Genomic DNA, 16,731 nt, shown 5'->3' on the forward strand with positions numbered 1-16,731 from the left:
TATGCTGAATGCATCTAATGTAATGAGAGTGGCCTTGAATTGGTGACGTGCTTAATGTGAAATGTTTCGTGGGGCTGAAACCTCCCAGTATGTCCCCTGACCTCCGACCTCCTCGTTTGAGTTCTGATCTCATCTCTGTCTCATGTGATTACTTATAAGAGAGGGAGAGGGAGAGAGGGAGAGAGGGGGGGACATCCTTGTCCAGGGCAAATTATGCAGTTTATATTTCTTACAGAATAATCATTTTCATAACTGGATGAAAGTGCTCTCGTGAACCAATGACAGTGTCTCTAGTTGGGATTTGAGCCTGTAACCCACCTGTGCCATTGTGCTATCTCTGATAAGTACATCTGGTACATCTGATACATACAGTGATCCCTCTGTCCGTAGATAGGTACATCTAAGGACAGAGGCATCACTGATGCCATGATGCCTCCTGTCTGGCTCTCATAGTTCACAGGAAGGAAGAAGGTGACCTCTGCTCTCTCCTTTTGTCACTGCTCCGCCTCCTTAGCTGTGGTGTTTTTGTTTTCCTTGTCCATGTGCTTTTGTTTTCCTTGTGTTCTAGCTCTGCCCCGATCCCCGCCCGGTCTCCGCCCACCTGATTGCCTGCACACCTGCTTCCCATCCCCTCATCAGCCCTGCCTTATATCTTCCCTGCGTGTCCCTGTCCTGTTGCTAGTTCGTTACAGCATTTTCTTACCTGTTTCGTCCCCGCCGTTGCTTCTGCCTGTTCGTTTTCCCTGGTTTTCGATCCTGTCTGTGCCCGACCTGGTTTTCTGCCTGCTGCTTTTGCCCTGTTTTCCTGATTGCCTGCTTCCTGACTCTGCCTGACTCCACGATCGCCTTCCCCGGAATTGCCCTTGGACTGCCTGCCTGGTTTAGACCCTGCCTGTTATCTTTTTCGCTACGCTGTCACCTCCCTTTAATAAAGTCACACGGAACCTGAAACTTGCGTGGTCCGCTCCTGAGTCCTTGCCTGAGCCGTGACACCTTTAATCCGCTGGCCAGGTAAATGAGTGAACTTCCCTCTGAACTCCAAAGAAACAACACCTTTGTAACAGCAACCTGTCTTCCCCAGAATGAGAGGGTGTTAGGTCTCATCCTGATCTAGTTTTTTACCTTTGAGCTCTCGCTGTCATTTTTTTCTGCAGAATCTACAAATCTGTGTTCCGTAACATGTGAACAGTAGGCAAGTAGCTGTTGCAAGGAAGAAGAGAGCGAGGGAGAGAGAGAGAGAGAGAGAGAGAGAGAGAGAGAGAGAGGTAGACCTCACTCAGTGTGGGGAACCCAGGAGATCTAAAGACGCTGGAGTTGGTGGCAGCAGTGAGATGCGGGTGGTGGGATTGGGGGGGTTTGGGCACTGTCCCTGTGGGATAAGAAGGGCCGCAGTTTTTTCCCCTGCTGTCTCCCACAATGCACCTGTCTCCTTTTCATTCCCCTTTCTGTTTTATCAGCATCTGGCAGCCAAAGCGCGGAGGCCTCAGTCCATTACAGGCCGGATAATAGTATCTTTCACCTGCAGCTTGATGGCTGACATTCTCACAGTGGAGAGGGCCTGAATAAAGGCCAGAAATTACTTGACACTCCAAGAATGATCAAGCGGAGTCCGCGAGAGATGACAGCGGCCCGAAACAGCACCATCAGCAGAGGGAGAGCTCCGACACAGAGGCTCGGCTGTTCTGCGCGCTTATATATTTATACCCAAATATGTTGGTGCCTTTCTGCCACTGTGTGCACGATTTCGGCACACTCGTTAAAAGATTATATTTGGCATCGACTCACTCTTTCGAGGCTTGCCATCTCCCTGAGATTGCCGAGATTGCCAGATCGCACTTCTTACAGTTTTGACAGTTTTGTCTTTTTTTTTTGTGCCTCTGTGTCCATGTATTTCTGGATGAGGAGTAAAGCGTGATTTTTGCCCCCCGCCTCCCCCCACACACACGCACTTTTCTTTTGTGTTAATTTGTTTGTGACACCTCCGGCTCCTAACTGCCGATGGACCGCACGCCTCCCTCACCTCTGCCACAACTGCAGCGTTTTGAATTTGCACGCATTGTGAGAAGGCAGTAAGTTATCTGCAGGTGGCGAATCCTCAGAGCCCCCGAGGGACAAGGACGGGGCTGTTTCTCCTGCCCACGCTACGCCGAGACCCTCTCTGTTCCACGCCCCATCCTCTGTGTCCTGGCCTGGCTCGTCCCCCGTGGGGGAGACGCTGGGGGCACACTGAGGTGTCCCATCGTCCGGCCGCAGGTTTACAAAGCCATGTTCTCTGCCTCTCCCTTTTTCACATGCAGGACAAAAAAGCAGCCAAACCTTGCAAGTATTTAAGATACATTAACATCAGAAAGTAGGAGGCACCTTGGCAGTCTATAGACTTGCTTTGGCCGGTGAGGCTGCAGATTTCTGTCCTGGTTGTTGCACTGCTGTGCTGCTCTGGAGTAAAATGCTTAACATGAGCTGCTTCAGAGAATATTTAGCTGTATAAATGGAAAAATGTGAACTATATAAACCACCATGCTGTAATAATGGTGCCCTTTGGCACTGTAGTATTTAGAATTATAAATAAAGGCTTTGCTAGGCTGTAGGTTTAGTCTTCGATGTTGACCTGGTTGAAAGGTCAGAGAGTGTGTCCACTGAAGTGGCCCACTGTCTGGTTGTGTCTGAGTCTGTCATGCAGCCAGCCTCGCTGCGAAGAGGAGGCTTGAGCCGGAGGGTGGTGATGTCCACGGGCTGCTCTTTCTCTCTGCCTGCTGGATCACTCTTCCCCCAAACTCAAGGAAGACCACCAGTCATTGGCAGGTGTTGAGCAGTGTGGACAGTTTGGTGTGTTGGAGTTACAGACAGTGGCAGTGGAGTTGTCTCTGTGTCTTGTACCCAGTGAGTTCACGAGTTTTATGCAGCATGAGTTGGAGTCTGCTGTTGAAAGTGAAGGAGAAGGTGCTGCTGCACATATTGCCCCAGCTGATGTAGCTGAAGGGGGGGGGGGGTGGTTGTCAGGAAGCATGAAGACAATGCTAACAAACAAACGCAGGGTAGGTGGCAGGGGGAGTCCATAGGGGGCGGGCCTTCTATCACAGGAGACCAGTTGAGGACATGAATGGGAGCAATGCTGATAAGTACTCACACGTTTCTTCCTGTCAGAGGTGTTGTCGCAGCCAATGGGGATCTTGTCCCTGTGCTCTTGTGACTGTCCATCAGCTAAACTAGTGCGTGCACAGCCCACCCAAACAGCAACGCTGTGATATGTCCAAATCTGAACGTGTCTATGAGTGAGTTTGATTGGTTCCTGTAATTTGGATGCCAGTCTTTCTCTGAAGGTATTTTAAAAGTTGCCTGTGGAAACTTTCCATTCCCAAACAATGTATTGGAAGGTTGTACACAGTGTCCTCTTGTGTTTCTGCTTCTGTAAGTGGAGTCATTATTGCTGCTCAGGTCTTGTGCTGCTTTGGGCTCAATCAAAGCTTATGGCACTGTGACTCCTGCCAGCTGAGACACTTAATTGTGTTTTGAACGATGGATATGATCTCTTTTTATTATGTAAAGATGTTTATATTTCCAGAGTGGATATGAAATGCACTCTAATGGAACGCGCTGTCATCGATAAAAGCTTCAAAGGCCGCGGAAAGCTGGCATGGCGTCAGGCTCCCCCCGTTGTCCCAACTGTTCAAAGGCCACATTTTCTTAAATATTGTGCCAGTCATTATTTAAGTTAATTTCCGCAGCTTAAAAGGCACTAAACTGTGACACAGACATCTTGCTCTGGAGCTGAAGTGGCCCTCTGTGGCATGGAGGTGCCAGGAAGGGCTGAGCCAGCGGCATGGTCTGGCGCTGTCACGCAGCGGGCCGCACGGACAGGCGGGTTTGCAGAGGCAGAGAGCACGGCATTAACCCCAACTACGCTCTTCTGCCCGTCACCTGCAGTGTGTCAGTGTGCGATGACCCTGTGTTTGACCAAGTGTGTTGGTTTCAGTTGTTCCCACAAAAATTTCAATGCAGCTCCTGTTTATCAGGTACATTTTCAGATTCCCCCCCCCCCTTTTACCTTCTCAGACTCCCCAGCATATTGAACTAGCATTCTCTTGTTGGATTATTGGTGCTCCTCCCATATTTGCATTATCCTGTCACACTGTGAATGGTGCGAATGCTCCACCCCACGAACGCCTTCGGCAGCTAAGCCCTCTCTTAGAAATCCCCACCCAGTCTCCACCCCATTTTAGGAATAAATTCACACACCTGGGGTCACACAAGCACAGATGAATGGGTGTAGGTTCTGTATTCACATCCTCTGTAAACCTCCTGTATGTAAGACAGCAGGCTGCTGCACAGTCTATCCAAAAGCTGTCTTGGCTCAACACCTCTGTGCTTCAAGAGTATCCAAGGCTGTTCTGGGAACCAATCAGTCATCAGTCTTTTTTGAATAGGATTCGTTACATGACATTACATAACATTACATTAATTTTGCATATGCTGTTATCCAGAGCAACTTCCAACAGAAGAGAACAGAAGTGGTTCCATCCAAGTTAAAATTGAAGCTTGAAATTATGTTTTAGCTTCTCTTGGGAGAAAAATGTCCATGGTTATTTTGGAAGGGAACTTCTGGGTAGACAGCAAGCCCGGGCCAGGGCAAGGACCCTGAGAGGGCTGCCTGCTTTCTCTCTTCAAATTAAAAGCCTTATTTCTCTGCCTCTGAGCTGCAAAGCTGCAGGTAGGGGGACAGGGTCAGTGACAGCAGAGCGTGATCAGAGACTGTTTGTTATTAACGATGTCCCTCCTGTCCCCACTAAAGAGCTATGGCACTGTCCGCTCTTCTTGAATATTCATGAGTTTGCAGGAGCAGAATGTATTTCGGTCATGAAATGAGTGTCTGTCATAGCAATTCTTTTCGCATCTGTAGTGATGTGAAATTAATATGTTATTGATTTGCTGATGGTTATTATGCAGAAGAATCTGTATTCAGTGAAAAGTACAGTCAAATATGTAGTGACGGTGTCCTTGTCTTACATTCTTAAGCTTTTAACAAAAGACCCAATGAGATGACAAATACTTGTTTTTCCTGTTCTGGAATGATGCAAGTTTGAGGAATGAACTCCTGTCCATCTTAATTCCCTGCTAGGTGCGCCCCCTACAGGTCAGGGCAGGTCAGGGCTATGTTCTGGCGCAGAATAATTTGCAACTGATGCATTACCATCCTGCTTCCCAGCTCAAGTGTCTGTCTCTCTCTCTCCCCCCTTTTTTCCCCCAGATGGTCACAAGAACAAAGAAAATATTTGTCGGCGGATTATCGGCGAACACAGTGGTGGAAGACGTGAAACAGTACTTCGAACAGTTCGGAAAGGTAAGGGTGCTTCAGTCGTTTCGTTCGTTTTCTCTGGGTGGGAGACTCCGGTCGGCCATCTTTGCTTTTGCTTTGCGTTACGCGCTGCTGAACGGAGGTGTCATTTTCTAGAGGGAGACTCTGAGAATGCAGTGCTTACAGATTCCTCTGCTGTGAGGCTTGGAATATGAAGAAGGGGTGTCACTTGTTCCTGAGGGACAGCTAAAGCATTTCTCCTCCAGTTAGATGCGTAAACATATTTGGATGTTCAACGGTGTGTGGTATATGTGGTCAGTGAAGGACAGGGTGTTAGCGCAGGTTTGTGCAGTGAATCTTAGCAGATACTTCACTCTGTCTGTTTTTGGATGAAGCGCCTCGTAAATATTCAGAGCGTCCCCTGTAATCACGGCGGCCGACCCGAGGCGCGGCACCGCGTTCTGACTTGATTGAAAGGCTTGATTGCGTGGAGGTTTGTCACCCGGCATTCCTGCATTTCCCCTCCCGAAGGTGTCCCCCATCTGAGGAGACAAACTAATCAGCGCGAGAGCGTTTACTGCCCCCATGCCACGTTCGGAGTGAAGTCACCTGACTGTGGTCACGTGACTGGGTCAGCAGCTCTGGGTTTCCAGTGCAGCACAGTGGAAAGGAGCAGGGCAACCCAAAAGTTGCTGGTTCGATTTGCCTCTGGGGCACTGCTCTTGCACCCTTGTGCAAGGTATGTAACCCAGAATTGCCTAAATAAATATCCAGCTGTATAAATGGATACCATGTAAAGATTGCAACCTATGTAAGAGAAGGAGAAGGAGGGAGTATGGCGATGAAGCGAGGAGATGGGATGGGGAAAGTGTTTGGGCTGGTAATCCAGAAGGCGGAGGGTTTGAGCAAATGAGGCTGCTATGCCTGTTAGGATCTGGGAAAGCTCGTTTGCGTCTTCAGCAGCCTGCCCCAGCGGGGCATCGACGGGGGACAGGGGGCACGGGAACAGGTGGAGGGGTTGCCCAGGGTCACCAGGACCTGTCTTCCGAAGGCGCGCTCGCAGCGGGGCAGGGCTAGCAGCTCCCATCTCGCCCTGACAGAGTTCGCGGCACCGCGGAGGGGCTTCTCTGCACCCCCCCTTGCAACTCACGGCGAAAAAATGCCCAGCCTGCAAGAAAATGACTTTGGGCTGCTAAGGAGGCCCTTCGCCCTCAGCACTGAGAGTCAGCAGGAAGCGTTTGACGGCGAAACTACAGGGCTCATCCCGCCTCTGCATCAGCAATTCAAATCAGCCCATTTCCGTTTCTGATTTGGGAGGGCGTGAAGCTGGCGTCTGTGTCTGCATCCCTTTTTTTCCACGAGCTGCCTCAAGTGTTCAGGTCTCTGGTTTCTGTCTCGGATGTGTGATGTCAGCTGTTTCCTCAAAATCGACATGCTTTAATATACCCGCAAATGCGAAATTAAAGAAAAGCAACTTCTACGTTTTCAGAGCTGAGAGGCTTCCAGCTGTTTTATTGCATCAGCAGTTTTGAGCTGTGGCCACCGTTTGCAAGTTATGAAAGTGTCTTGCTTTGCTGAGGTGTAATAAAGGCTTAATGTGCGCTGACTTTTGTATTTGATCAGACAAGCTGTCTGCATGTGCTTTGGACAGAGCTAAACATCATGGCATGCTCCCTGCACGTCATGAATAGTAACTATGATTATAGAAAGGAGCAGGTTTTAAAATTGACTACATACCTGTATATGTGTGATGTGTGTGTAACTGTTCTCAGAAATCTTGTTTAAAAGCATGGCATAAATAAATGTGGTTTGTGCGTAGATGTTGGGTTGTGCGAAGTGGCACGCGGCTAAGTGGAGTCGGTTCTCCTGGGAACGTGCTGAAGCGGCTCGCTACACACTGATGCAGAGCCTTGGATTGGCCTGGGGTCCGGACCCTCTGCTACTGCTCAGATTCACTGCAACAGGCTCCAGACTCTCTCTCTCTTTCTCCCTGTCCTTCTCCCTCCCTCTCCCTTTCCCGCTCCCTCTCCCTCTCCTGCTCCAGCTCCCTCTCCGTCTCCCTCTCCCTCTCCCTCTCTCTCTCTCTCCCTCCCTTGTGCCTGATTGCCACAGAGAGGGCGAGTTCACTTTTTGGGAGCTGATTGCGAGGGCTTTGAATTACGACATACCGTGGGGAGTGCTTCTAATACATCCTATTTACTCAGCTTGGAGCAGGAACGGTTCTTAAATTTCGGACAGGAAATTATTACAAAACCATTAGCAGGTAAAGTAATGAGTAAAAAAAAAATCAACCCTCAGGCAGTTTAGGAGCTGTCACAAGCATTTGAGTCGGGGAATGGAAGGTGTGCAGCAGTGGGGCAGCAGTGTAGCATAGTGGTAAGGTGCAGGGCTTGTAACTGAAAGGTTGCTGGTTTGATTCCCCATGGGGCACTGCTGATGTGCCCTTGGGCATGGTACTTAACCTTAAATATCCAGCTGTGTAAATGGGTAAAATTGTAACCTATGTAAGTCACTCTGGATAAGTGTGTCTGCTAAATGACAATAATGTAATGTGTGCATGTAATGTGTGCAAAGCTAAGACTCTTCTGTTGAACACCATTTGCTCCCTGACTAGCACACAGGGTTGTGTGTCCTTCACACAGATGTTACCAGCAGTCAAACATAGAGAAATAAAGACATTTACTCGCTTTGTGTGACAGGAAAAGTGTTCCGGTGAACGGCTAATTTAATGTTGTGCATTTCTGTTGGTGTGTGCACATTGAATTTGTTAACAGCAGAGTATAAAAGCTGTGAGTTTCTGCTCTGACTGCATTCAGATTCTCATTCTTCTCATTAGTTCATTTAGTGTACCTGTTAGACTGTCACTGTTTGATAAACGTGGTCCGTTATGTCATAGAGGCATAAAAACAATTCTGAGGTTCATTAACATCTTATGAAACCATCCCTGCCCCATTAGCCTGATCTGAATCCTCCACACAAACTGAACACAGATATGAGACAAAACTCAGGTCTTGTAGGCCAGTGATTTGTTTGCTTGCTGGTAGGGAATGTGAAAAAATTCCCTGGCCAGATGCTGGTGACGACTTTCTATAACATGGGGAGGTAAAGCCCAGAGCTTGAGCAGGCACTGTTCAGGGGTGGCGAGTAGTTCAGTGGATCATTGCATCTGTGCCTCGCCATCTAGTGTTAAAGTTGAGGTACTGTTTTTCCCTTGTGGGATCTGCTTATTCAGTGAGTGAGTGAATGAGGAATGCAAGAGTTTTGACGGCTGTTTCATCATGGTTATAAAACACCTTTTTCTCAAACAGGATTATGTGATTTTGGCCATTACGTTGGACCTTTGTGCCTATTCAGAACCGCCCCGGCCTCTGGTTGACTGAAGCGGTGCTCTGGCTGTTGTCCACCAGGCACCAGCGTGGCCATTGCCAGGCTCTGAGGATCTTACCCAAGAGGCAAAGTGGAGAAAGAGAGAGAGAGAGAGAGAGAGAGAGAGAGAAAGAAAAAGTGAAAGATTGAGGATGAGGACCTCATGCTCTGTGCTTCCTCACTCCCCAGATTCCCCCCACCCCCGTCCTCCCCACCTGGGGGAGGCGAAGACCAAAATGAGAAATTACTGGAGTGTGGAAAAGTTAAAAAAGGAAAGGGAGCCGCTCTCTTGGTGTCTGCGGAGTTTACAGGATTAGTGCTGTGATGAAGTATTTTCCCCTCCGAAAGGCTGCGTTGGCTGGGGGAGCGGACTGTATTAGTTTTAAATGGGATTCTCAACAAGCTTTTGAGAAGCGCTCTCCTCAAGGTCGGGTGGCGCCGAGCGAGAGGGGGCAGGCGCGCCTGCTGATTGAAAACACAATCGATTTGCGCTTTTGGGGAAAGGGCCACCCGGGGCTCCACTGACCCCTGCGCGACGTGCCACTGATCTCAGGACAGCGGAGATTGATCTCTGCCTGGGGCTTGGGGAGGGGTGGGGGTGGGTTAGGGCGATGTGGGGGGGGGTTGGCAGCGTGCTGTGGAAAGAAAGGTAGACCAGTGACCCTAGTTCAGTTTCACCTTGTGTTGGTTCAAGGTTGCCAAATGGAGCCAAGGTTGGATTAAGCTGATCCTGGATCAGCTGCCGTAACTGGAGTGCAGTATTCCCCTGCCCCTTAACAGTCTTGTTTAGCTGATTTAAGCCCCCAGTGTCCCCCGTGGGAACCGCCTGGCACTTGTGGATGCATTTTTTTATTTGTGATTTTCTCTTGAAAAATTTGACCCCATGAGCATTGCTTTTTGAACCGGGGGGAAAAAACAGTTAAAACAATCAAGTTCCATTGTCTGGCTGGGACTGAGTACTAGGAAGAATCTCTGCGGTGCTTGAATGATTGCTGCACAAACAATCTTCAAAGTAGATTTCCCGAAATGCGTCCGTGGAGCCGTAACACTCCTCCCCCCGGTGTGCAGGGCCGCTGTAGCGCTCTGAGTAGGAGCTGGATCACTCACGCTTATGGGCCTCTAAAATGAAAAAGGAAGGGAAGGCTAACCAAACTCGCTGTAAATCTGCCTTTGGGCGGCAAAAACGAGAGAAGAAAAAAGCCAGATTCAGACAAATGATTTAATATTCCCTCTGACCTTTGTTTGCTCTGTGCTTTGGCAGTATTCCAGAGATGCACGGGGGAGCATTGTTAAAACACCCACTTGAAAATAGGTAGCTTTACTGCTTATTGGCAGTTCTTTGCACTCAGATTTCTGCCCACTGTTCTCAGATCAGGGTTCGGCAGCCTTGTTGATAAGAGACATGCTCTGCTGCTGTGCTCCTCACTGAACTCTGATCGCTTGTGAGCTGGGTCGGAGTCCTTCTTAATGTCGAGCCTAAATCAGCTCAGAAGATCCATGTTCCCCTCTTCATTAATTCATGCTATCAGAGGAGAACGGTGCGTATGGTATTCTACTGCAGCAGAATTCATTTCTCCGCCTGTCCCATGGTCCCTGCTGTTTTTTCCTCCTTCTCCTCTAAATTGGTCATCCGCCACAAGATTTAATAGCTCCTCCGCATTCCTGAAACTTAATCTAACCTTCTAATCACTGTCCCTGCTAATTGCTTTTCCCCTGGAAGTCTGAGGACGTTAAGATGATTTACCGAGCGCCAGGCCTGAACTCTGAGGTCTTCCAGATGGCGTCACGGGGCTGGCCTCAGAGTGAGGTTTGACGTCAGCGCTGCAGTGACCTTTGACCCCTGTCTGGCTGTCGCGGGATTGAGAGGGTTGCTGTCTTCTGTGTCGGGTGGCTTTTGTGCCCGTTAGCGTGGCCGTCTCTGTCTGTGTTGGAGTAAATCTGTGGAAGTGTCGCCGTAGTAACAGAACACAGGGACAGATGGATGAGTCCCACTCAACCACATGCTCCTGGCTCTGTGAATATGTTCCCTTTGGCTGGAATGCTCTGGAGTGGTGTAGTACAGTAGTGTAGGGTAGTGTGATGTATGGTTTTAGGGTGATGTAATGGGAGTGTTTAAGGGGACTGTGGTCTGTAATTGAAACAGTGTCGGTTTGATTATGTTCATGACTCCAGGATTCATTCAAAATCCAGATGTATAAATGTATATAATTTGCCCTGCACAAGGGGGTTCGCCAAGGAAATGAATGATTTCCTAATGTTTTCCACCTTTGAGTGGTAATGTGGTATTACACAGAACTGGTTTCTGCTACTGCTGTGGTAGACTTTATAAGTAAAGTGAGCAGCTAGTCGGAGAATGTCTTGCGGTTCATATGTGACATTCAGTAAGGTCTGTAGTGTACAGGTATCAGGTGATACATTGCATGGCTACACCCCCCTTAAAGGAACAAAGGCAGTTTCCTTGATTTTATAAACATTTACTTCCAAGTATATTGCAGATGGAATTTTTCACTTATAATTTTTGACATTAAGGGTTTGTACGTGTCATTGTCATTGATCCAGGGCGATCTCTGAAGTTGTTTCCGAGCCCTTGTGCTGATTAGTAATGGTGTTCCTGTTTGTGCAGGGATTCATATCCTATCAGACTGATTGGTCATCAGATTATGGTCACATGGTCTGTGGGCTGTGGATTTGTCCCCCAGGCTTCCTGTTGTAGGACAGATGGCTGCCATGGATGATGCATGACAGCATTTTGGGCATTACCTGATATGGGATGCCCTTCAAAAAGAACAGGTTAGCAGTGGATTACCTCGCTTGCCTTACCGTTAACGCACCAGTGGGCCGTAGCCCAAAACACCTGCTCAAAATACCTCAGCCATTTGGCTTAAAGAACACCTCCTCACACGGTGACATCTGATAAAGATAGCCAGCTGAAATCGTGAAAATTGCCAGTGGAAATGGCCAGCAGTAGTCATAAAGATAACCAGAGCTAATCCTCAAGATAGCCAGTGGAATTGACAAGACAGTCAGTGGTAGTCATAAAGAATCATATGAAAGTGGGAGTCCTAAAGCAGTGTGGCTACCTGTGAGAGGGTCATGCAGGTGAGGGCTTCAGACACTGGAAGATGCTGATTGCTCCCATCAAGGGCCCTTTGTGCTGGCTGAAGTTCCATCTTATTCATTGTCATGTCCTCGTGTCTTTAGATGAGCTCCTCCCCATTTCTGAACTGCAAATGCTTTTTGGAAAAAATGGAAAAGACAGCCATGATGCAATCCGAATGCAGCACTATAAATCAAACCTTAATTGTCTTCCATGCAAACACATTCAAATGTTTAGCTGCTCCTTTAGTGGTGAAAATCAGCATCAAAAGTCAGTCTTTTAACACAGAGCACGAGAACAGAAAGAAAAGCAAAAAGACAATAACAATTGAAAAGACTGACTGTCGTTACTTTAAAATGAGCGGATGATGACTAGGCTAAGACCTGCCTTGACTTAAGCCTGGTGCCGGAACAAAAGGATGCTGCTGCTTTCTGTTGGGATAAATGCCTCCCGCTCAAAGCATTTTCAGAGCGTTGGTTAAATGTTCTTGTTTGACTCGCTCCTTGCTTGGGAACATAGGGGGTGCTGCAGTTTGATATGAAGGACTAATGAAGCCTCAGAGGTATTGGGCGTCCTGTGCGATTATCGCGCTTTCACAGCGGAGATGGGCTGTGTGATGTGACCACCAGCACTGCTGTCTGGGGATGCCTTTTGCTGCTGGAGCGGCCGAGCGTGTCAAACTGTGGTGGGCCGGAGTGAAAACACGAACGGAGCGCATCTGCGTCCGACGGGGGCTCTGAGACCCCCGTTTTAGATCGCTTACTGCACGTGTCTTGGAAAATTAGCATCAGCGATCGTTTCCCCGTGACTGTCTTTGAGAGAGAGAGGGAGCGCATCTGGCGTGTCTTTTTCAAGCCGGTTGTCCTCTGTGTGCACTTTTTATCGCAGGCTTTTCTTGACAGTGTTCCCACTGTTGAGTCAAGTGCACAAGGAAACGGTGAAGGACTTGCAGGTGAGCATGCTAATTAGCCGAAATGTCACCGCGTTACCTGGTTTATAATGAACTGTCCGCCTGCCGCGTGAGGGAGTAAAAGAGTGCTGACCCAGTGGTTGCCATTTCACTGCCCCGTCTTGATTTAAGATAAATCTTGACAACTCTTGTTTCCCCACCCAAAAGTATTTACATCCATTTCAGCCTCAGTTATGGTGATCTGTGCCAATTGCAGTCATCACAGTATTAGAAACAGTCAACAGGCATGTGACCGCTTTTCAGAGGCGATTCATTGGTAAGGCGATTCATTGGTGCAAATCCTTGGAATTGAAATCTTACACCATCAGTTTCACTGTACAGGTTGCCATGCAGAAAAAAAATACTCAATTGAGGAGTTTTGCCATTTTGTGTTTGAGTCATAAATACGTAAAATATGTGCCCTTGTAAATAAACATGGAGAAAACAATAATGGCAAAATGGCTGTATGAAATGTCAAGCATTAAACTGTGGCTTTGTCACACTGTAATTATTCCTCAGTTCACTGCGTGGAGGAAGACAGATTGTGAATTTATATTGCACGATTCATAACAGCTGATCAGCTGTCTGCTGTTCCTTCTGCAAAGAAACTACAAAATTAAAGAGTAAATAATTTAAGTGATGGGGGGAGGAAAGAAAAGAAAAAAAGGGAAAGGAAAGGCAAATGAGCTTTCTAATTTCCCCTGACAGCAGGTGCTTGTCATCTGTCTGCAAATGGTCACAGACATCTGGCGCGGTCGCCCCCGGTCAAGAGTGCAGCGGGGTGTGGGCGTGGGGTTTGGGAGGGGGGGGGGGGGGGGGGGTGTTTGCTGGTGTGTTGCGTTTGCTGTTGTTGAGAGAAAGCGTTGTGTGTCTTGTGTGGTAAAGTTTTAGGTGGCTAAAAATCTCAGCAGGAATCGCTGCAGAGGAAAGGGCCCCTGCCATATTTTCACACCCCAAGGTTAAGCTAATTAGCATTATTGCGAGTGGTGTCAGACGAGTATGGGTGTTGTGCTAACTGTGAAAATCAGAGTAAAATCACATCTCCATGCTTTCCTTTTTCTTTCACTCTGACCACACCACCCCCCACCCCCATCGTTGTCTGATCAAGCCTTCCTTATCATATTGGCTGCTGCAGCCCAGGTGGCTGAGGAGGGCCCTTGTGAATGTTTTTCACGGACTGTAGCTTGACAGTCTCGTTTTTTGTAATGATTTGTGATTGGAAGTGAGCTGGAGCTGGATTTAGTTTTTCATCCCTCTGTGTTGCTGTCCTAATCAGAGCTGCTGGAGAAGTACTGTCATAACCACCCCCCTCCCTCTCCCCTACATTTATATCTTCATACGGTAAATGCTACTAACCACCACTGTTTTTTCATTACTTTAAATGAATGCAAATTTAGAATTTTAAAAGCAGGCAGGTTGCCTACTGGAACTATTGAATAGGAACATATTTTCTTTCATTCATTTAGTTTTTTTAATCTGTGATACTCTGTTTTATATTTCTTTGCAAAAACCTCTCTGAGTTTCTAAAGTAATGCTTCATAGAATGTACACCCCAAAAGCACTAAGTAGTATAGATAACAAGCTTGCCAGCTGAAGTTATCGGGTGTCCTTTCGACCCTGTGTTTTGAGTGCGCCCTCCTTTGCCCTGTGTACACAGGCCTGACTGTCCCTCATTTACTTCCTGTTTGTTTACACCCATTTTTTCAAGAATCTTCTGGAATGCTCAGAAATGCTTTTTTTTCCCTTGTGAACTTGAGGTCGCTGATTGCTAGCATGTCTTCCATTATCATTTTAATCATTCCCCACAAAGCAATTTATAGGTTCTGCACTCCATTCTTGTGGGACTACATTAGAGAGAACCCTTTTTATTTTTACAAGATTCCTTGTAATCACAAATCTGAAGTAATAATCTTTTTATTGAAATTTTTTTCCATACTCTGCCAGGCTTTTGTGTGTGTGTGTGTGTGTGTGTGTGTGTGTGTGTGTGTGTGTGTGCGTGTGCATGTGAATGGTTTTATGTGAGTGTGTACACAGAGGCCAATATGCAGCAAATCAGCCATCCCTAATTGCCAAGCCATTTAAAACTCAGAGAATTCCCGCTGTTCTAGAATGGCTGCGATATAATAAAGGCCAATTAGGTTAAGGCTAAGGATGTAAATAACAGTTCGAAAGGTCTGCGTTTTAACCCATTGCAGACAGTAAGGACAACCCAGGTTATATTTAACAGTGAAAGGTGAGAGTCACAACTTTACCTGGCACTCTGTGCAGTGCTATACAAATAAAGTATGAAATGTATTATAATGTAAGCAGAATCAATTATCCAACAGGGGCTTTTGCTCTGGTATGTCATGCTACCTGTTCTAAATGAAAGGGGGGTGTACGTAAATGGAAGGCATTGCACATGTGTCACCCTAAAAACCAGAATAAATCCACACTGCGTAGTATTTTGTGAATATAAGGATAGTTTGTCAAGGTTATGGCTTTGAAAATATTGTGGCTTTGCGAGGTCATCAGAAAACCAGCTTTATCTCTCATGAAGTTAAAAAATGAATTCCCTAGAGAGTCTCTTGAGAGTCTATGATTCCTGCTGACCTGGACCATGTCATGAGTCACTACAGCTACGCCAACAAAGCTACATCACTTCACAGTATTAAGGTTATAGTGTATCTCTAAGGTGTGTGTGTGTGTGTGTGTGTGTATGTATATATGCACTGTAAAAAACAAATAGTTCAGACAAGATATCATTCACTTTTTCATGGAGCAATAAAGAAAATGAAATGAAATAACTGCATCATTGTATTTTTGTTTAACTATTGATGTTCTGTAATTTTCTTCTATATGTGTATTTATCTTTTACATGCTTTTGTTTCATGCTTATTCCACTCCCAGCCTCAAGCAGGTGTGCTGTGCCTTGGACAGATTCCTAGCCCCCCCCACTCCCCTGTGTCTCCCAGTGCTCACCTGGGTTCACATTATCACAGTCATTTTCAGCTTTCAGATTGAATTTCACTCCAGCGATTTGGGGAGGGGGGGAATCGTGTTGACAGCCTGCGTGTAATGACTGGCCCTCATGGCTGTCTGGAGCTCCGCGTGTAATCAGAGATGTTGGTGGTGTCGTGCCTGGCGTTGTGACCAGCAGGGGGTGCTCCACAGATAGCATGGAGTCTGGGGCTTCAGAGTACATGTGTTGCCCCTCTAAGTCCCTCCCATCATCCAAGGCAACATGTCACAGTGCTGTGTAGCGGCTGTGTAGTTTGGGTGGGTGTTTTCTGTTTTGTTCGAAATTCCTCATTTCAGTGTTGGGAGGAGAAGTTTTTGAGTAATCACAGAAGATGCAAAAGCAAACAAAATAAGAAAGCAAGGCCAAATTGCTTTTTCAGTTGCAGGATTGCAGTTCAGAGGTCTGGAGCTGGGGTCACTTGATTTCCATTTGTGGAATCAGGTTTTGAAGGCCTTATATTTGCATTCTTGTTTGTGTTCCTGTTGCTCTTTGAGATCTGATGGCTGCTGCCCTGCAGAATGAACACTGGAATAGGCCTTCGTGCTGTATCGGAAGGAGGCCGGTGACCTCGTGGGTGTTGGCCCTGAGTGGGTGTTTCCCTGTGCCATCGGATGGGGGTGTCATGGCCCATTTGCGGCAGAATTGCGGTGGACGGACTAGGCAACGCTGCAACAAAGCAGTTAAGGGAGGGGGAGGGTTACTGCATGAATGAATTGGTGTCTGTGTCCAGCTGCCTCTATCTTTATAGTCCAGCTCTCAAAGTCCATCTAAAATCCTGGAACATACCCTTAAATATGCATCTTTGTGAACTGTAGTGGCAGATGTGAAATACACTGTACTGTTATTACCAAAGCAAGTTCTGTAATACATGAATAGAAAAACAGGAACAAATAACAAGTACGGAACAGCTACAAGTCTAAACTGGTGCACATATAATGATTACAGCAGTTATAAATAAATTAATAATGATTGGTGGCTGCTTGCTGGCTATGGCCATTTGGAAAGTACTCTGCGTCTAGTGGGGC

At 47.2% G+C, this 16,731-nt stretch overlaps 1 protein-coding gene across 6 annotated transcripts in view; it reads left to right on the top strand.

Moving 5' to 3' along the window:
* The window catches only part of msi2b (musashi RNA-binding protein 2b), a 204,444-nt gene that overhangs the window by 50,395 nt on the left and 137,318 nt on the right, over nt 1-16,731 (top strand). For all 6 annotated transcript variants that reach the window (XM_036536439.1, XM_036536440.1, XM_036536442.1 and 3 more), the window contains exon 6: nt 5,246-5,338. In XM_036536439.1, the coding sequence (XP_036392332.1) occupies nt 5,246-5,338 (93 nt within the window). The remainder of the gene's footprint in view (nt 1-5,245; nt 5,339-16,731) is intronic.

This window comes from Megalops cyprinoides, chromosome 9, assembly GCF_013368585.1.
Source record: "Megalops cyprinoides isolate fMegCyp1 chromosome 9, fMegCyp1.pri, whole genome shotgun sequence".
NCBI lineage: Eukaryota > Metazoa > Chordata > Actinopteri > Elopiformes > Megalopidae > Megalops > Megalops cyprinoides.